This window comes from Macaca fascicularis, chromosome 2 (assembly GCF_037993035.2).
Source record: "Macaca fascicularis isolate 582-1 chromosome 2, T2T-MFA8v1.1".
NCBI lineage: Eukaryota > Metazoa > Chordata > Mammalia > Primates > Cercopithecidae > Macaca > Macaca fascicularis.
The window spans coordinates 36,368,192-36,390,285 of record NC_088376.1 but is presented as its reverse complement, the minus strand read 5'-3'; the positions used below and the strand labels follow the sequence as shown (position 1 = coordinate 36,390,285).

The 22,094-nt window shown below is 43.9% G+C and overlaps 1 protein-coding gene across 1 annotated transcript in view; it reads right to left on the bottom strand.

Moving 5' to 3' along the window:
• BFSP2 (beaded filament structural protein 2) overlaps positions 1-22,094 on the bottom strand; it is a 66,716-nt gene that overhangs the window by 10,865 nt on the left and 33,757 nt on the right. Inside the window, exons 2-4 of the mRNA XM_065539921.1 lie at positions 17,529-17,611; positions 16,204-16,360; positions 14,111-14,272 (exon numbers count right to left, since the gene is read on the bottom strand). Of these exons, the coding sequence (XP_065395993.1) occupies positions 14,111-14,272; positions 16,204-16,360; positions 17,529-17,611 (402 nt within the window). The remainder of the gene's footprint in view (positions 1-14,110; positions 14,273-16,203; positions 16,361-17,528; positions 17,612-22,094) is intronic.

The following is a 22,094-nucleotide window of genomic DNA, read 5'->3' as shown; positions in this document are numbered from 1 at the left end:
AAGCTGACGGCTAAACACAGCCATCATTAGAAATGAAATTATATTGCTACTGGCCAGGCGCGGTGGCTCACGCCTGTAATCCTAGCACTGTGGGAGGCTGAGGCGGGCGGATCACGAGGTCAGGAGATCGAGACCATCCTGGCTAACCCGGTGAAACCCCGTCTCTACTAAAAATACAAAAAATTAGCCGGGCGTGGTGGCAGGCGCCTGTGGTCCCAGCTACTCGGGAGGCTGAGGCAAGAGAATGGCGTGAACCTGGGAGGCGGAGGTTGCGGTGAGCCGAGATCGGGCCACTGCACTCCAGCCTGGGCGACAGAGCGAGACTCTGTCTCGGGGGAAAGAAAAATTATATTATTACTGGTAACTGTAACATAGGTGGCTAATAGGTAGCCAGTCAGACATGAACAGGGCAGGAGAGGCACCCCCACAACCAACTAAGAATGTCAGGCGACCATCAGGTGATGGTCAGGTGGTTGTTAACTGTCTCTCTAAAATAGTAACTTGTCACAGCTGGCAGGGAAAAGCAGTCTCCCTAAAGATAGAAAAAAACCTGAAACTGGTGATCAGCAACTTCCTGATAAGATCTCAGGAGCTAGGCAAGTGAGCTCAAGCATGCACACTAAGAGGCAAAATGGCAGAGTTAAACTGGTATATGACCTCCTAGGGGCATTCAGCTGGTAAGAGAAGAATGCCTCAAATGAGCATGTGTACAACTCCAGTAAACACACTGCGCATGCTCCCCTCCAAAGTGCTAGCAGGCCATCGCACATGCGGACACCCCGCCCCAAGGGTGGAATCAGGGGAGAAGGGACACAAGATCCCAGAAGCATGCCAACGTTTAAATCCCCAAGTCAAAAGGTCAAACCGCACACTTGTCTTTCAAGTTGCCTGCTGGGCCCTCTTCCAAGTGTATTTCCTTCCTTTGGTTTCTGCTCTAGAGTTTTTTGTTTTGTTTTGTTTTGAGACGAAGTCTTGCTCTTGTCCCCCAGGCTGGAGTGGGATGGCATGATCTCAGCTCACTGCAACCTCTGCCTCCCAGGTTTAAGCAATTCTCCTGCCTCAGCCTTCCGAGTAGCTGAGATTACAGGCGCCTGCCACCGCACCTGGCTGATTTTTGTATTTTTAGTGGAGAAAGGGTTTCTCCATGTTGGCCAGGCTGGTCTCGAACTCCTTAACTCAGGTGATCCTCCGGCTTCAGCTTCCCAAAGTGCTGGGATTACAGGTGTGAGCCACCGTGCCCAGTCTCTGCTCTAGAGTTTTTAAATAAACTTTCACACCTGTTCTAAAACTTGCCTCAGTCTCTTCTGCTTTATGCCCCTCAGTCGAATTCTTTCTTCTGAGGAGGCAAGAATTGAGGTTGCTGCAGACCCCCTACAGATTTGCCACCGGTAACAAATAAGTGAGTGACTTTTTGCTTAATCGGAAATTAGTAATCAAGCATTTTTTGTAGTCTGATTTTGTGATACTATTGTTGATGATAGAATTATAAAAAAATGGTTGGTGAATTTTCCAAGAAATAGCAAGTCATGCTGAAGTTATAGGTGTAATTGAAATAGCAAAGTATTTTGTCTTAAAATTTGTGTTACCTCTAAAATTATATATAAAAAAATCAACGGAAATTGTTACATTACCCTTAAGTAGTACTGTGAATTTGATTGGCACATATATACATATACATATATTTGACCCAGAAAGCAGCTGTGAAACATTTACCATCACTCCATGGGGAAGAGCCAGGGAAGGAATGGAGGCAACTTTCAAAGCCTTGGTGGGCAGGTCTGGTGTAAAGCTGCTGGCCAAGGCTATAGCCACAGTCCCTCACATGATTTGTCCCCTCTCAATCCAGTGAATGGCTTCCGTGATACTTACTGATCTCTTGGCTGAAACACTATGTCTTAGTTTCATTAGCAAAAATACTGTATTTAAGTGTTTCTCAAATGTTCTTGGACCACCGACCGACATGGTTTTTCACACTATCTTAATACTCATTCATGCTATTTTTATTTAAACCAATTCACTCTTTCTTTACAAATAAATGTGTTTAAAATGGAAACGGTAGGTTAGTTATCTGCAAAATGTAGGTTAGTTTAAAATGGAAACTGTAGTTTAAATGAGCATCAGCATCACCTGAGGATCTTGTGAAAATGTGGGCTGTGATGCAGGGGATCCTGAGTACGGCTCAGAAATCTGCACTCCCAGGTGATGCCTGGTCCAGGAATTGGAAGCAAAATTCTAGATCTCTACAGAAACCAATGAAACAGTATCCCTTGCAGTGCGTAGAGGATAACCAAAAAATTAACAAAATTATAACAAACCTCTGTTATTAAATTCCAGCTACTATTGATTGCCAAGCTGCTAAGTCCTGAGTCCTGTTTTCTCTTTGTGGAAAGGGGAGATAAGTAAGTACAACAGAGGTGTTAAAGACCTTCCAGCACCTAACAAAGGCTTTCTTCTAGTTTAAGACTGAAAGGGCGAAAGAATGTAATTTGATCACTACAAGTTTTAATGTCACTGTGTTCCTTCTCAAATCATCTCACCGCAAGAGATACTTCCCACTTAATTGCTTTAACACACCTCGAGTAACCACTACTAAAAGTAATTCACCTAAAAGTATTACACATTTTCATCCAATGGCTTTTTAGATTTGTGCTTTCTGGTTATTATAATTCTATTTCTGTTTCCATTTCAACCCTGTGCCTCCAGATTTCTTCTCATAGACCAAATAGTAGGTGTGTCATCCAGCCCCTGAGGATAGGAAGGTGGGGCTGTGTTTTGTTGCCCAGTGTAGTTGTTAGGGGGTGTGATGAAATTCAGATATGTTGATCCTCAGGCTTTGAAACTGCACAGGACCTGAGCTGCCCATGTTTGCACTCCAGCTGCGTGGGAGTGCAATTACTTCTGGGGCAGGACAGCATGTCCACATTTTGAAACATAATAAAGATTTTCAAATTTCAAAAATTTCAAATTAAATTAGCATGTTTTTGCACATGAAGGATGTAAGAAGAGAAAAGCAATGTGTTCTGAGTAAGTAATAATTAACTATTTGAGGGTCTGACTCTTGAAGATAGAAATGAGGACTGGGAAAGAGGAAAAGGACCATCTTCAAGTCCAAGCCTGACCCACTTTGCTGATTAGGATGGCCATTCCTAAACACGCCCTTGGCAATGACCCAGAACTGAGAGAAAGGCTACCTTGCAATGTGAGGGGAAGGTGAGTGTTTAGGAGAGAGAGTGAGGGGAGAGGATGATGATACTTCCTGGTCTTTGAAATTGCAAGTGCATTCTCAGCAGATCATGGATCCAAATGAGCTGTCTGCCTCGTGTGTCTTCTGCCTTTCACTGAGCAGTTGCTGTGCAGGTTTGAGCAAGTCACTCCAGCACTCTGGTTTTTGCAACTGGTAATCAATTGCTTTATATGAGCCTTGTTCTACTGCAGAATGCAGCTACCTGCCTTGGCTCTTAAGCACTTTTCAGATTTCATGAGATCATGCTAATCTCATCGTGCTGTTCGTGGAGAAAGGTCAACAATGGTCCCGTGGGAATACAGAGGTTCCCTATCTTGTTTCATAGAATAATCCCGCAAGGAGGGCACAGACCCTTGGTTTGAAAAGCTCCCAACAGAAGTCTGGCATAACTTTTAGCCCCTCAGGACAAAGGCCTCTCCAACCTCACATTCCACAAGATGTCACTTATTTATTCTTGAAAAAGAAATCAGCTGGGCATGGTGGCTCACATCTGTAATCCCAGCACTTTGGGAGGCCAAAGCAGAAGGATCGATTGAGGCCGGTAGTTCAAGACCAGCCTGGGCAACATAGTGAAACCCTGTTTCTGCAAAAAAATCTTTTTAAAAAACCAAATTAAGGTCCCCCCATTCATGTGGTCTGTCCAGTTCAAACTGGCAGTTAAGAGTGTGGATTCTGGAGTCAGATGTGTAATTTGAATCCCGGTGTTGCCACTTTCTAAGTGTGTAATTTTGGGCAAATTACCTAACCTCCCTGTGCTTCAGTTTCCTCCTCTATAAAATGCTAAAATCACAATACCTCTCTCATGTTGGGAAGATTAAATGAGAACATACTTGTCAGGTGCTTAGAACCCTTGGTAGGTGCTCCATAAAAGCTTGGCTGGCTCTGCTTTTCTGGAAAATTTCATCCTGCCTTGTAGAAGAGTAGCCTTTCTACCCATTTCTTGCCTCCCACAGGTACACCAGCCAACATCCACACTGGACTGTGGGTTCCTTGTTTACAGGAACAACTTCTTACACACCCCTCTGCCCCTTTTGGGGACCTAACATAGCTTTTTACACCTAGAACGTGCTCAATAATATTTATTGAAGGTCTACAATATAGGCCAGGCACATGCTAGGAACTAGGGAAGAAGAGAAGGATCTACCAGGAATAGAAAGAGATCAAATCTCCTTTTCATTAAGAGGATCAGCTATCGTTATTATAACAGTTGTAAGTCATTTTACAGTTATGTGGTGTCATTTGTTATTTAGCTAAGGCTAGCTTTTGACAGGCAGCACACACTCCCGAACTTCCTCAGCCAGATGTAGGATTTATTTGGGAGAAGGCTGGATGCCATCCAGTCTACACTAGCGACATGGGCTCTCCTCAGCAGGGATTAAAAAGAAGTGCACGCCTCACTCAATGAAACTTCAACACTGGCAGAGAAGCTGGCCCGGCTAGGCTGCAACAAGTTTCTCCGTGAGTTTATACAAGAACTGCCCAGCTATTGAAGCTGCTGTTTGAGTGTAGGACCAATTCCCAGCCTCTGTTGAAGCTGCCAAACAAAACACAGAGGAGCAAATGGCTTTGTGACCTTGCTGCCTCCTTGGTAATAAATAAACTCATCCTCTTGATAAAATCAGCCGAAAAGGCTCAGCAATGAGTCTAATTCTAAAGAGAAAAATAGATTTTTCTATTATTTTATTTTGAGACAGGGTCTCACTCTGTTGCCCAGGTTGGAGTGCAGTGATAAGATCATAGCTCACTGCAGCCTTGACCTCCTGAGTTCAAGCAATTCTCCTGCCTCAGCCTCCTGAGTAGCTAGGACTATAGTTGCATGCTTTCACACCTGACCAATTAAGAATTTTTTTTTTTTTTTTTACAGATGGCGTGTTGATGTGCTGCCCAGGCTGGTCTCAAGCTCCTGACCTCAAGGGATCCTCCTGCCTCAGCCTTCCAAAGCAGCAGGATTACAGGCATAAGCCACTGTGCCTGGCCAGTCCTTACACTTTTTATGGGAAAGATCTATTTAAAAATATCTAAGATATACTTTGAGATCAGCACAATCTGGTAGCCTGGGATGAGCGTTCTTAGAAGTCAGGGACTTCAGGAACCGTAGCATCAAGTCAGGGCCTTGTACCTGGTTTGTCCTTGACAAATGGATTTTGAATGAATGAGTGAGTAGAGATTCCTTGGTAGAAGATGTAAGAAAGAGGTTGCAATGTTGGGTGATCCCCTATGTAGGTACCCAGACACTGGTAGTCAACCTGTTGTGAGTTTAAACACACTCTATAAGAAGATAAGGGCCTGAGAGAACCCTCTACAATGTCTGTGTTTTTTTGTTTGTTGTTTTGAGACAGAGTCTCACTCTGTCACCCAGGCTGGAGTGCAGTGGAGTGTTCTCAGCTCACTGCAATCCTCCACCTCCCGGGTTCAAGTGATTCTCATGCCTCAGCCTCCCCAGTGGCTGGGATTACATGTGTGCCCCACCACACCCGGTTAATTTTTTGTATTTTTAGTGGAGACGCAGTTTCACCATGTTGGCCAGGCTGGTCTTGAACTCCTGACCTTAAGTGATCTGCCTGCCTTGGCTTCCCAAAGTGCTGGGATTACAGGAGTGAGTCACCACACCCAGCCTGTGTGTTGTCTTAACTAGAGAAAAGAATAGGCAGAGTAGGCAGTACCTACCTCAACGAGACAGTCTTTTGGTTTTTCCTTTTAAAATCTACTCTGATTCTTGATTCTCCCCATTCTCTTTGTAGCCGCACCAACTGGTATATGCAACTATAGCATACAACTACAGTAACCAAAATGGGCAAAAGATATGATCTGCTAGTACACACAAAAGCAATTTGTAAGAAATGCATTTTAACCCGTAGTATTAGCAAAGATCACAAAGTATTGGTGAAGATATGGGGAAATGGACACTGTCAAATATTTCTGATAGAAATGTAAATTGTTATAATCTTTGTAGAGAGTAATTGGCAGTATTTATCAAAACTACCAATGCACACACTTTTGGGGCCAGCAATTCCATGTCTATAAGTTCATTTAACAGATACAGATACATTTCTATGTTTGGAAATGAGAGGTATACCATGTTAGTGACTAATTCCTTCTAATAGCAAAAGATTGGAAGCCACCCTCAATGCCCAGCAGCAGGGAACAGGCTAAACAAATTCTGAGGCATCTGTTAGCTAGAACAGAGGTTACAACTTTTTCTGTGACTAGCTAGATAGTAAATGTTTTAGGCTCAGCAGGCCATATGGTCTCTGTTGCAACTATTGAACCCCGCTTGTGTAGTGCAAATGCAGCCATAGACCATATGTAAATGAATGTGATGGTCATGTTCCAATAAAACTTTATTTGTAAACAGAGGCAATGGGTCAGATTTGACTTGTGGGCCAGAGTTTGCTGCCCCCTGTGGTATGATATCATACAGTCATAAAGCAGTATGTTCTGAATACTACTTGTGTAAAAAGACAGGAAAGAATAGGTACATATTTCTTTGTATACGGGTAAAATGTTTCTGAAACGATATACAAGAAAAGGATAACATTGATTGACTCCCATAGAAAAAAATGGTGGCTAGCACATGGGTTGGGTAGAACTTTTCATTGTATATCATTTTGTATGTTTTGAATTTTGAACTAAGTGAGTATATTATCTATTATACATGTTGAAATAAAAGTAACTTTAAAAAGACATAAAAGCAAACAGGGACCCTTTTGTGAAGCTCTCTGTGAGATACAGAGATATAAAGATGCTTGGGGATCCCCGTTCAGTGTTTGCCTCCAGCACACTGGGCTACAGCCATGGCTTATTTCACTGAAGAGCCCTCAGGGAGTCCAGCCAGCTCAGCACCCAGGAGCCTCTGGATCACAGATGCTGTCAGGCATCCTGCTTTTGCTGTTCCCCTGGAAAGGAACTTCCCCAGGTGGTTAACATGGCAATATCACAACAGGTCATCTTATAGTCTAGAGTCAGAGTGGCAGTGCCTGTTTTAATCCAGCTTCGTATATCTTAGAAAATATTGACTCTTGTTGGCAAAAGCAAGAATAGAAAAGGTCTAGACAGAGTAGCCTGTATAAAATGTCTGTTTACAGGGAAAATTATTGTTTGTAGGTGTAGATGACATGGAGACATGCTATTCAAGCTTTCCAGTCTCCTCGTGGGTAAATCTAGACCTATGCTGTATCATAGAGTAGTCACTAGTCATCTGTAGCTGCTTAAATAAAAATGAAATAGAATTAAAAGTTAGTTCCTCAGCCTTATTTATTTATTTATTTTTGAGACAGAGTCTCACTCTGTTGTCCAGACTGGAGTGCAGTGGTGCAATCATAGCTCATTGTAACCTCGACCTCCTAGGCTCAGGTGATCCTCCCATGTCAGCTTCCCAAGTAGTTCCCGTGGGACTACAGGCACATGTCACCATACCTGGCTAATTTTTGTATTTTTGTGAAGACAGCGTTTTGTCATGTTGTTTAGGCTGATCTTGAACTCCTAGGCCCAAGCGATCTGCCCCCCTTGACCTCCCAAAGTGCTGGGAATATAGGCATGAGCCACTGCTCCTGTATAACCCCTTGTGGCCAGTAGCTACCATACCGGATTGCTGCGTGGATCATAGAATATGCCCATCATGGCGCTATTTCAGTTAGATGGCTCTGCGTTAGACGATCTTGAATGTTTCTTTTGGCCCTAAGACTATCAACAACCAGAAACCTCACAATTCATTTCAATCTATTCACTTCTCTTCATTCTTAATAGTTTGCACAATCTGTCATCCTGACTGTTGAAGGCATGATGGTTACAGCTCAGATAAAGTTCCTGACCGCGGATGCCTCAGACTGACCTGCGGCAAGTGCAGACCTACTGTCAGAGAAGATAGCATGGGTGCAATCCATTTGTTCCTGGCCCTGGGGACTGTTAAGACAGAGTTCTCTCACATCCGGGCAACCATCAGCTTGTGCTGGTGATTGATTAAGCCTTTGGATATGGTATACATCATCCAGTGGCAGCAGGCAAGGGATGGAGAAAGGAGGCCTCTGGGAATGAGCGTGTGGAGTCAGCTTTGGGCAAATAGAAATTGAATGGAAGGAGCATCTCGGGAAGAAGGCTAAGAAGGCAAAGCAGAGCTTGCATTGCAGGAGGCAGACTTCAGATCAGGCTTAGGGTATGGGAACAAAGACGTCTCAGTGCCCCGGCTGAGAAATTGGACAAGAAAGATGGGACCTGTGTTCCCCCAGAGGAGGTGGACTGAGGGCAGAGCTGTTTGCCTGGCAGAGGAGGTGAGATGGCGGAGGTTTGGGGAGGGGCACAGTTTTAGTTCTCTGCTCAACCCTCAGGGGCCCGGTGCAGCAGGCAGAATTCTAAGATGGCCTCCACGACCTCTGCTCTCTGCTGTTATACCCAATGATTAAATTATGTTAGATGACAAGGATGAAGGGATTTTGACACGTAATTATGGTTCCAAATCAGTTAAATTTGAGCTAATCAAAAGAGGAGTATCTGAGTGGGCCAGACTTAATCAGATTAAAGGCTTAACATGGTAATGCTTTTCTTTTGGCCCTGAAGGAGCAAACAGCCACGTTGTAAATGGCCTCTGAGGAGGACTGGCCTCTAGGAGTTGAGGACCTCAATCTGACATCTGCAAGGGATTGAATCGTGCCAAGAACCCAAATAAACTCTGAAGATGAGAACGCAGCCCTGGTGGGTACCTTGACTGCAGCTTTGTGAGACCTTGTGGTGATGCAGTGTAAACAAACCTATTGCACTGCCAGTCATATAAAAGTCTAGCACATACAATTATGTGCAGTGCATCGCACTTGGCAATAATAGTAAATGTTATTGGTTTATGTATTGACTATATCTATACTTTTAATCATTAGTATACTCCTACTTATTAAAAAATTAAAGTAGTTAACTGTAAAACAGCCTCAGGCAGGTCCTTCAGGAGGAATTCCAGAAGAAGGCATTGTTGTTACAGAAGATGACAGCTCCATGCGTGTTACTGCCCCTGAAGACCTTTCAGTGGGACAAGATGTGGAGGTGGAAGATAGTGATATTGACGATCCTGACCCTGTGTAGGTCTAGGCTAATGTGTATGTATGTGTCTCAGTTTTGAACAAAATAATGTTTAAAAGGTTAAAAAAAACCCTCTTAAAAATAGAAAACAAGCTTATAGAATAAGGATAAAAGAAAAAATATTTTTGTATAGCTGTATGACATGCTTGCATTTTAAGCCAAGTGTTATTATAATAGAGTCATAAAACTGGAATTGGGGGCTCTGTGCCCCTTCTCACATACATTGCCTTAAGCATCTCTTCCATTTGACTGTTCCTTTATAATAAGCTGGCAAAAATATGTAAAGTGTTTCCCTGAGTTCTGGGCACTGTTCTAACAAACTATCTACTTATCCCTCTGCAGAGGAGGTCGTGGGAACCCCTAATTTATAGCAGTTCATCAGTAGTATGGGAAGGCCAGACTTGTCATCTGAAGTGAGGGCCATCTTATGGGACTGAGCCCTTACCCTGTGGGATCGGATGCTAACTCCAGGCAGGTAGTGTCAGGATTGAATTGAATTATAGGACACCCAGTTGGTGTTTGGAGGGCTGCTTGGTGTGGAACAAACCTACATATTTGGTGTCAGAAGCATTTTGTGAGAGTATAGGGGACAAAAAGGATTTTTTTAAAAAAGAGATGGGGTCTCACCATGTTGCCCAGGCTGAAGTACAGTGGCTATTCATAGGAATGATCATAGTGTACTTCTCCTTTGAACTCTTGGCCTCAAGCAATCCTCCTGCCTCAGCCTCTAGAATAGCTAGGACTACAGGCACATGCCACAGTGCCCAACTTAAAAAAAAAGTTGTTTTATTTTACATGACTAATTAGGAGGTCTGGAGTGTGGTATGGCATGTTGTCTGAGGTTCCTGAAGCATCCCTGAATACCTTGCATTAGGTAACCACAGCAAATAGACAAAGAAGAGCCAGACTTTGAGACCTTCCAGAAATTCTCTGGACCAATCTGATTCTGTCATCACTAAATCATACAACTTCAGAAGCTCCAAAAACTGGACCATGAGGTTCCTGACATTCATAACACCATGGCTAGAAAGAATATGATTACTGCACTGACCTTAGCAAGAACCCCTTAATAAGTTTTTTTATGTCTCTATTTTATTAAGCTTTTAATGACTGAAAAAATAAACAGAATTGGCAGATAAGTTCTAGCAGATGCTGATGGTTCCGCCTTTATCCCTTAGGCTTTCACAGTTTAGTGCTCTCCTGTTCTCCCTGCCAGATTTTGCGTCTTTCTCCCTGAGAGTTTCTCTGAAGCCTTTGGAAGTCCACTCTGATAGCAGATGGCAGAAGACTGTTGGGAGATGGTATTAACATCTCAGCTCCCTCGCCTTTCCCCTCTCCTGTATTCTATACCATTTCTCACAATTCTTCTTGGTTTACACATCAGTGTCCCACAGTGGTAACTGGTTTGATTATGCATTCTTTGTTGGTTCCCTTCTTTGCTTCTCCTCTACTGGTATCTTGTTGGTTTTTAACTCTCCAATTTCCAAGTAAACTACCTTAACTCCAATATTTGTTTCGGGATCTGCTTCTGAAGGAACCTAAACTAAGATATAAATTAATCATGTTAATTAATTTTCAGCCTCTCTAGTCTAATGAAATGCATGCTTGCATTTTCTTTACAAAAGCTTTTGAAAGCTGTGTGTGTTAAGCCATTTCACATTTATGCTTTGCCGCCAAGAAACCGACAAGAGATGCTCACGATGGGCAAATGTCAGCCCCCGAGGGCACAACTGCAACTGACAAAACTATTTATTGGAGGAATTCTGGCTGTCAGTTCAGATCTCTGTTGATGATCAGAGGAATTCACTCATTCTGCAAATATTTTCTGAGCTCTGCCTCTCTGTAAGAGGCCCAGGCAGCATTGGCCAAGCTAAAACAAATACTGTCTGTTTTCTCTGAGACGTAGCTTTCAGATTACTCTATTAAAAAAAACACTAATGAATCTGTTCGGAATTAATGTTTGAGTTACTGTTGGGCTAGTGATGATTCTCCAAGGGGTGAGGAGGAGATAATAATGACCTTTTTTTTTTTTTCTTTTTTAAACTATGAAGGATTTATTTCTGATAATTATAATGGTCTGTCCTTTCCCAAAGAAACAGTCACCACAGTGTGGTGCACATCCCAGGAGGACTGGCACAGAAGCAAAGTTTGCAAACTGCTAGGCCTCTGAGGTTTAGCTTTGGAAGCAGAGCCAGGGGAGAAACGATGCAGCCCAATGCAGAGATAAGGTCCCTGGACCAAGAACAGGAGAGCTGAACTATGGAGCTCTCAACCAGCCGTGTGATCTCGGGAAGTCACCTGCACTCTCTGGGTCGCAGTTTCCTCACCCCTAAAATTAGGGACTGGGATCAGATGGTCTCTAGGACCATTAATGATCTGTTATCAGTCATGAGTCTGTTAAAAAAGGCAATGGACCCAAGTCAAATCTATGGCTTCACTTTACCTCTGTGTTGCTCCACTTCTCATCAGGTTGGGTGGGGTGAGGGGAAGTCGTTTTTTGAATAACTAGGCACTATTTGCCCTAAAAAGTGTTTGTAGTGACCTGGCTCAAGGATTGGTGGTTAGAAAGAAAGGAAGCTACTGAGACGGGGTAGGAGTTGGAGAAATGGGTGAGTGAAAGGATGTTTTCCAGGCTGGAGAACATTTGGGGGTTCCAGAATTGATGAAGACCCTGCTGGAAAGGTTCCTGTTGATACTTGGGGGATAGAGGGAGTGTGGTGGGAGGAAGCACAGAAAAGGCTCTCCCATTTTTCTTTTTTTGTTTGTTTGTTTGTTTGTTTTTGAGACGGAGTCTCGCGCTGTCGCTCAGGCTGGAGTGCAGTGGCGGGATCTCGGCTCACTGCAAGCTCCGCCTCCCGGGTTTGCGCCATTCTCCTGCCTCAGCCTCCCGAGTAGCTGGGACTACAGGCGCCCGCCACCTCGCCCGGCTAGTTTTTTGTATTTTTTAGTAGAGATGGGGTTTCACTGCGTTAGCCAGGATGGTCTCGATCTCCTGACCTCATGATCCGCCCGCCTCGGCCTCCCAAAGTGCTGGGATTACAGGCTTGAGCCACCGCGCCCGGCCCCATTTTTCTTTTCATAGCTTTTTATAATTCTTATGGTTCTCAAATCTGGCTGCATATTAGAATCATTCAGAGGGCTTTAAAAATCACAAAGTCCCTCTCCTCCTTCTGATTTAATTGGTCTGGGATGGCAAGTTTTGAAAATGCTCTGAAATAATTCAGCTGCATAGCCAGGATCAAGAACTACTAAATGGTAACCAAGAGCTCAGACATAGCCTTTGCCTTCGCTCAGACATCTACCTTATTTTCTCTACCTTTTCACATTTTCCTTCCTCTTCACCTTTCATCCTCTGTCTCAAGATTACAAAGTCAGAAACAGGTGGGAGACGGAGAAGGGAAGAACAAATCCTATGCATCCTATTTTCTGGTTAATTCCTGTATTATTTATGAGGTTTAATAAAAGTTGTTTTTCTTCCATGAATATAATGTATACTATTTAGCAAAAACTTGAGAAATACTCAAAAACAAAAAAGAAAAAACATCTCAAAGTGTCAGACTGATCCATCACTCAAAGGCAAATACTGCTAATGCCATTTTAGTCTTTTCTTTCTAAAATTTTTTTCTCAATGCCTAGTTTCTTTGTTTGAATGCTTTACCCTATTGTATATACCAGGAAGTGGCAAACTGCAGTCCACAGGCCAAATCCATCTCACCTCTTATTTTTGTAAATAAAGTTTTATTGGAACATAGTTATGCTCATTTGCTACCTATTGGGTACAGCTGCTTTCACACTGCAGTGGCAGAGCTGAGGAGTTGCAACAGAGACCATCTGACCCATGAAGCCTGAAATATTTACTGTCTGGTCCTTTACAGAAAATATTTTTTGGCTTCTGGCATATACTATTCTGTACTCTCATTTTCTCCTCATTGTACCTTATATTATGAGCATGTTCCTATTTTATAAATGCTTCATAAGCATTAATTCTAATAACTGCCTGATATTTTACGGCACACAGGTAGGTTGTGGCTTACACTTTCTTCTATTAGTACATGTGTATGTTTTTTCACTCTTATAATGCTTCAGTGAGTATATTTGGACATAGATGATTTGTTTTTTCAATTATTCCTTTTTTTTTTTTTTTTTTTTTTTTTTGAGACAGAGTCTCACTCTGTTGCCCAGGCTGGAATGCAGTGGCCCAATCTCGCTCACTGCAACCTCCGCCTCCCAGGTTCATGCCATTCCCCTGCCTCAGCCTCCCGAGTAGCTGGGACTATAGGCGCCCGCCACCACACCCGGCTAATTTTTTGTATTTTTAGTAGAGACAGGGTTTCACCGTGTTAGCCAGGATAGTCTCAATCTCCTGACCTTGTGATCCACCTGCCTCGACCTCCCAAAGTGCTGGGATTACAGGCGTGAGGCACCAAGCCCGGCCTCAATTATTCTTTTGGGATTGTATTCAGATTATTCAGTTGGTAGCTAGGGGCATTTTAACACCCCTCCTGGTACATATTACTACATTTCTTATTCAAAGGCAGTGCGCTAGTTTGTACTTTTCAGTAATACAGTAGAGAAACTACTTCTCCACATGCTTGCCAGCATTATTACCATTTTAAACATTTTCTACTTTTAGATAGGTAAACAAAAAGCTATTATTTTAATTTTCATTTCTCCTGTTTCTAATGCGGTTGAACTTGTTACTAAACCATTGTTATTTCTTCTTCTGCACATTGACCAGTTTTCAGCTCAGCGTGGCCTCCTTCTGCGCAGGGCAGAGTGGAGGATGCTGGTCTTGCGTCTCACCTTAGCTTGGAGCAGGGCTCCTGCCTCCACCCGGTTCTTTTCAACATCTCTCTCCCACTGAATTCTGATCATCTCAAGGATGTCGTCCAGACCAGTGCCAATGGGCACATCCATGTGTTCCAGCTCACACCCTGCCAACTGTTTGTGCAGCACCTTCACATCCTGAAAACGACAAGATACATCTTAGGTGAGTTACAGGGGGAGATAAATGGCATAGCACTCTAGCCAGCGAAAACCAGCTCTGTGGGCAATTCTGTCATCATTCCACAACTGCCAGACACAGGCTTCACAGAGACTGGGAAAGTCCCTGACCTTCTTCCCAGCATAAGTGTAATTTCTCTTTTCCCAAGGATGCATTTCTCTCTCTCTTTCTTTCTTTCTTTCTTTCTTTCTTTCTTTCTTTCTTTCTTTCTTTCTTTCTTTCTTTCTTTCTTTTCTTTCTTTCTTTCTTTCTTTCTTTCTTTCCTTCCTTCCTTCCTTCCTTCCTTCCTTCCTTCCTTCCTTCCTTCTTTCTTTCTTTCTTTTTCTTTCTTTCTTTCTTTCTTTCTTTCTTTCTTTCCTCTTTCTTTCTCTTTCTTTCTTTTTCTCTCTTTCTCTCTCTTTCTTTCTTTCTTTTTCTTTCCTTCCTTCCTTCCTTCCTTCCTTCCTCCCTCCTCCCTCCCTTTTCTTTCTTTCTTTCTTTCTTTCTTTCTTTCTTTCTTTCTTTCTTTCTTTCTTTCTTTCTTTCTTTCCTTTCTTTTCTTTCTTTCTTTCTTTCTTTCTTTCTTTCTTTCTTTCTTTCTTTCTTTCTTTCTTTCTTTCTTTCTTTCTTTCTTTCTTTCTTTCTTTCTTTCTTTCTCTCTCTCTCTCTCTCTCCCTCCCTCCCTCCCTCCCTCCCTCCCTCCCTCCCTCTTTTTCTCTTTCTTCTCTTTCTTTCTCTCTCTCTCTTTCTTCTCTCTCTCTCTCTCTCTCTTTCTTTTGACAGGGTCTCACTCTGTCACCCAGGTTGGAGTACAGTGACATGATCTCAGCTCATTGCAGCCTCCACCTCTTGGGCTCAAACAATCCTCCTACCTGAGCCTCCTGAGTAGCTGAGACTACAGGCACGGCACACACCACCACGCTCGGCTAATTTTTGTTTTTAGTGGATACAGGGTTTCACCATGTTGCCCAGGCTGATCTTGAACTCCTGGGCTCAAGTGATCTGCCTGCCTTGGCCTCTCAAAGTGCTGGGATTATAGGCTTGAGCCACCATGCCTAGCACCAAGGATGCATTTCTTAGGTTGGTCTCCCCAAGCCCAGGCCCAAAGCAGAAATAAAAATAAATAAACAAAAACAAAGTAAGCAACAACAGCAAAGCAAATTTAGGCGAATTTAGGCGTAAAGTCAGAAAGAGACTTAAAAGATAACTTTGGCATCTCTAAAGGGTTACTGTTGGAGAGTAGTCTTAAATCACTGAGCTAAGAACAAGAAGAAATGGGCTTGCAGTTGCTGGTTAGCTTAAGTTGGACTCAAGAAAGAACTTCCCAATGTGAGCATTGTTAAGTGGGTTTTGACTCTTCCAACTTGACGTAGCCTAAATCTCGGATCAGACAATAATATGTGTGAGGTGGTTTGGAATCACTGACGTCTTGCAGGGAACTAGACCCCATAACTGTTGGAGGTCCTCTTCAGTTCTGTCATTCAATGATCTGACCCAATTTTGTTAATGAGTAGATGTCAACCACAGCTTGGATCTACCTTCAGAGTTATTTTGTTTGTATAATACGGTGTTAAAAAAAAAAAACAGAAAACAAAACCTGACATAGAATGTATTGAGGGGGGTTGCTCCCTCTAATTTAACCCAAGTTCCCTCATTTGCTAGTGCCAAGACCGGCTGCCTTCCCCTGTTTCTGCACCACACTGGTTCCTGAAGCTATTTGAGTCTGAGACTGCTGGGGTAATCTGACGCACTAGAAGGATCTGAAAGTATTTTACAGGCATGTTCCCTGCAGTCCTGGGCACGCAATGCGGAGGGTCAGAGATGAGCTACTGTGGCCTTGTTCTGAAGCACAGGCAGACAGATGTGCACTTCTGGTCTTGTGGCCAACCCAGCAACCCCAGTCCCTTCCTACCTCTTCATAGTTTCTTGATAGAGAGCCAAGTTCTTCTTTCAGACTTTCTATTTGACTCTCCAGGTCCATTTTAGTCAAATTAGCTTCATCAATGACTTTATACAGAGAGTTAATTTCCTCTTCTGCCGCCTTTCGAAATGGCAGCTCATTTTCATATCTGCAGATAAAGGAACTTAATCAGCATAACTGGGTAGCCCAAAAGGAAAAGAATAGGATTATAAATGTTACCAACAGGCCAATTATGTGATGGTTAGACAATGAATGGTACAAGTCACTGTTTCAATAGATTTGAGGGCACTGTTAGTGCAATTGTCATACATTGATTTATTAAAATGATGGCAACTGTAGCCAACTTCTGATAACCTGGCTTCACGGGCTACCAGCCTCATGGGAGTGTTGAAGCACAGAGCTCCAGGGAAAACTCAGGAGTTCAGATCCAGGTTAGGGGATCCTGCATCTTCATCGCTATCCTGATGGTCCTCCTTTTCAACCAAGGCTCCTTTAACAAACATTACTGACAACCTGTTAAGCACCAGGCTGGGGACCCAAAGCACCCATGTTAAAAGTGTCCATCTGCAGGACAGTGGCTGCCAATCCAGATGCCTTCAGGGACTGAGTGGGAGGTGTAGCGGAGCATGGTTCTCAAGCCTGGATGCACATTAAGTCACCTAGTGAGCTCTAAAACTGCTGAAGCCTGGATCCCACCCCTGGGGACTCTGATTTAATTAGTCTATAGCTTGTGCACTGCACTGACGTTTTTCTGATATTAGTCTATATCTGATATCTATATCTATATCTGATATATCTGATATATATATCTCTATATCTGACATACGTTTTTCTGATATTAGTCTATAGCTTGTGCACTACACTGACGTAATTCTGATCTGCAGCCAGGATTGAGAATCATTACTCTAAACTAGTAGTTCTCAAGGTATTTGAGTCCCAGGACCAGCAGGATCAGCATCCCTGGGAACTTGCTAGGAATATAAATTTGGGGCCCCTCTCCAGACCCATTAAATCAGAAACTCAACAGGGTGGGGCGCAGCAATCTGTGTTTTCTATATGGCCCCTGGTTGATTCTGAGCATTGCAGAGTTTGAGAACCCTGCTCTAAACCAACTGACAGTGGGCACAATCTTTGAGCCCTTGGGGCCTAGTTTGTGTCTACAAGGAGGGGTGTGAGCTGGATAATCATGGCGCTGTTATCCTGCCAACCTCCCCTGAGGTAGAAGGTGGATGATGCAGGCTCCAGAGCAGCATTATCCACACTGCCCAGGAGCCTAGGGACGTGGAGGGACGGTCCCCTCTGCTGTAAGGCATTACCTCTCTTTAAAGTCATCTGCTCCCGCCTGGATAGTTTCTGTCTGTAGCATGAGCCGGGCATTTTCCAAGACTGCCTCGCCTACCTGGAGCGATCACAGACACCAAAGGAGACAAAGTCACTGACAGCATCAAGATCACTCACCACCATGACTTGTCTTAGGCACAGAGGCTCTGGGGGACCTCAGAGAACCTTTCTTACAGCAAATATTTGTGGAATTAAGGTGTCCCTCTCTTTGGGACAATGGTCAAGGTGGTGGGATATAAATAATAAGGTATAAAATCTGGATATGTTCTAAGAGTTTTCAGAGTGGGGTTTTTGGCATAAAAAGACTATTCGAAGGCAGACTTGTTCACAGCCTCTGTCACAGAGACGAGCTTTCATATCTCCAGGGCAGAGTCTGGCTCCTTAGATGAAGTTTCACTGGCTTTGCCTAGCAGCTCTTAAAATTTCTGGTCATGGATGCCTTTGGAGGGCTGGTGAAAGCTCTAGATGAGTGCCGAGAGAGCTTCCTGTGATGGTGGAAATGTGTCTGCACTGTCCAGTGTCTGCACTGTCCAGCACGGTGGCCGCCCGTGGCTACTGTATTGGGCAGTGTGGCTCTAGAGTTTCATCTCCCCCAAAATGGACACATCAACATAAACATTGTGCATATAGTTTAGGGGTTCATGGAGCCTTGAGGAGTGGTTTTTCTTTTTTTTTTGAGACGGAGTCTGGCTCTGTCGCCCAGGCTGGAGTACAGTGGCCGGATCTCAGCTCACTGCAAGCTCCGCCTCCAGGGTTCACGCCATTCTCCTGCCTCAGCCTCCCAAGTAGCTGGGACTACAGGCGCCCGCCACCTCGCCCGGCTAATTTTTTTTTTGTATTTTTTAGTAGAGACGGGGTTTCACTGGGTTATCCAGGATGGTCTCGATCTCCTGACCTCATGATCCGCCCGTCTCGGCCTCCCAAAGTGCTGGGATTACAGGCTTGAGCCACCGCGCCCGGCCGAGGAGTGGTTTTTCAAACTTGAATCCCTAAGCCTCTCAGGATTTCCCACAGGTAGGGATTGGGGGATGTCCTGCCTTCAACCTGAGAAACTCCTTTATGTATATATACATGGTGAGCTGAAGGCTTTGATAGGGGAAGCCCGTGGGGTGGAGCCAAGTCCCAGCTATGGGAAGAAAGTAACTGTGCTCTCCCTTTGCTCCAGTGTGACTGTCTTATTTTGTTTCATTTCATTGAATTTCTTTTTTCTTTCTTTCTTTTTTTTTTTTTTGAGACAGTGTCTTCTTGCTTTATTGCCCAGGCTTGAGTGCAGTGGTGCAATATCTGCTCACTGCAAGCTCCGCCTCCCAGGTTCAAGCAATTCTCGTGCCTCAGCCTCCTGAGTAGCTGGGATTACAGGCATGTGCCACTGTGCCCGGCTAATTTTTGTATTTTTAATAGAGACAGGGTTTCACCATGTTGGCGAGGCTGGTCTCCAACTCCTGACCTCAAATGATCCACCCACCTCGGCCTCCCAGTGTGCTGGGGTTACAGGTGTGAGCCACCACACCCTGCCATTTTCATTGAATTTCCCACTAGCAAAGCTAATCTTTTCTGTTCCAGCCTGGCCCTGGGGCACACTGGGGAGCAGGCAGACTAGGGTCTCTCCCTTTCCTAGTTCTTAATCACTCCTGTCTCTCACCTCTGGTGCCTGGAGTTCTCCTTCTGGTTGATAAAGAATTTGCAACTCATTCACATTTAAGTATCAAAGGACTAATAATGACTTAAAATAGCGATTTATATCCTTCTTTTAAGGTAATAATTCCCACCCTCAAAAATTACAGCTTATAGAAAACCCATATATATGTACAGATGTCCTTTGGTATCTGTGGGGGCTTGGTTCCAGTGCCCCATGGATGCTCAAGTCCCTTATATAAAATGATGTAGTATTTGCATATAACCTACACACATATCCTTCCATATACTTTAAATCATCTCACGATTACTTGTGATACCCAATACAATGGAAATGCTATGTACATAGTTGTTATTTACTGTGTTATTTAGAAAATAATGACAAGAAAAAAGCCCACATGTTCAGTAGAAATGCAGTCATCTATTTTTTAAAAAACATTTTGATCCACAGTTGGTTGAATTCATGGATGTGGAACCCATGGATGTGAAGGACCAACTGTACTTTGCACCAGTGGTTCTCAGTGTGGGCCCTGGACCAGCGGCAGCAGCATCACCTGGGAACTTGTGAGAAATGCACATTTCAGCCCCTGTTTCAGATGGACCTATCAGAATCTCTGGAGGTGGGTCCTAACAATTTGCATCTCAGCAAACTTTCCAGGGGCTTACGATGCATACTCAACCTTGAGAACCCTGGTTTCACGTGGCCCTGCCCCCAGGCCTGCTCAGGCTGCTTCCCTGCTGCACCCAGAATCCCTCTGTGCCTTTGCACCTGCTGCCTCCATGGAGAGCCACTTGTTTCACTGCCTCCCCCCTCCCAGCCCTCACTGTCTGAGAAAGCCTGCTCCGGTATAATGCTCATTTCAAACACGGCTTCCCCACGGAGCTTTTCTATTTCTTTACTCATTGATTCTTGCCTTAATTTCTTCAGCACATAATTACTGTTTATGCCAGGCTCTGTCCTGTTTGTTGAGAAACCAGCAGCTATTGTAGGAGATGAGGTTAAAAAGGTAGACAAGACCAGATCATAGAGGGAAGGCCTTGGACAAAATGGAAAGGAGTTGAGATTTCCTGGGAAGCCTTTGACAGGGTTTAAGCAGGGTACAGAGGTGATCTGTGTACTAAGCGGAACCTCTGACTACTGTGGGAAGGGAGGATTGGAGGAGGATTGGAGGAGGCAGGAGAAGATGCCAAAGGACCAGTCGGGAGGCTCTTGCAATGGTCCAGGGAGCCCATCTTATTAATGATGGTGGCCTTGATGAATGATGTAATCATAGGATAGGTGGAGAAAGGTGGACTGGTTTAAGATGCATTTGGGGGATAGAACAGTCGGTTCTTGGTGGTGCAGTAGTTGTGGGGAGAGTGAGGGAAAACAATCAGGGGTGACCCCTCCGTTGCATCCTGAGCCGTCGAGAGCATGGTGGGGCCTTTGCTGATTCTCTTCCTCCCTGCTTGGCTGGTTCCTGCATCAGAGTCACAGCCCACCCCTGTGGCACATTATCCCTCTCTTACCACATTTCGTACAAACACTTTGTAGACAATGATAGTGTTTTCTTATTCTGGAACCTGGCTCCTCCATTCACTAGCATGGGCCAATTGCTTAGAGTAAGTAACTCTAAGATTTGGTTTCCGCCCCCATAAAATGAAGATAATAATACTCCCCTCCCCCTGGGAGAATGAAATGAGCCAAGGTGTGTGAGACTTAATGTATGTGTGACTCAGCAGACTGCCTGGCACAGAGTAAGTATTGCATGAATTGTAGCCATTATCATCATTGTTACTTGTCTTTGTACAAAGCAGTTGTTCAATGAATGTCGAATGAATTTGATGGGTTTGTGCAGTCTGGCACTGATCCCGCTTTACTTTTCTGAATATGCACAGGCAGTTGAATGAAGACTTCCATCTAGTGGCTTGATACATATATATATATATTTTTTTCTTTTGTTTTTCCTGTCCATAGTCATTTGAAAAGTCCTAGTCATTTGTACTATGATGGTGAGGACTTTATCCCTTTCTATAATACTACTCCTGTTTTCATTGTGGATGTAGTTATTAAAATAAACGAGCTGGTGGTGGTAGATGAGAGATTCGACCATCATCGTGTTAAAGAAAAGGCAAAGACAAGCAGCGTTTTTAAAAAGGTTGTCATTTGGGTCCAAGGGTACAATTAATGGTTTGTTTGGAGTTAAAGATATTGGCATCCTGGCAGCCAGAGCTGCAGGCATGGGGAGGAGGTGGGTAAGACTGGGCTCCTGGGAAATTAAACTCAGCTGGTGCAGTGGCAAGATGCAAGATTCCCTTGGAAACCCTTCTCACATTTATTTGACTTTCAAGTTTAGGATGGATGTTCAGCATAACTTGCTTCTAGCAATAAAGGAATGAGAAATAATTCTCAGTCCCTAGCACCCCAGTGATACTGCTCCTAATAACAAGGCACAGGCCGCTGCATTACCAAGCCCGGCAGATGCTTCTCTGCACTCATCTCGACCTGCCGCTTGCATTTGTCACAGATGTACTTTCCTGACTCAGCTTCCATGACACCACTCTCTCTGGGCTTCCTCCTACTTCATTGACCATTCTTTCTCATTATTCTCTGCTTCACCAGGTTTTTCGTCCTTATCTGACCTCTAAATGTTAAAGTTTTTCAGGATTGGGTCTTGGTGCTTCTTTTTTTTAATCACTAAGTGGTCTGATCTGTCCACATAGATTTAAATGGTATTGTATGTGCTAATGATTTCACATTTAAATGTCTATCTCAGAACTTCCTGCTCAGCTCCAGACTTGCATACTCACCCTGTCTTTGAGGTCTTCACTTGGCTGTTTCTCAGACATCTCAAACTTAACATGTCTCCAAATGAAAATCTAGATAATTTCGGCCGGGCACGGTGGCTCACACCTGGAATCCCAGC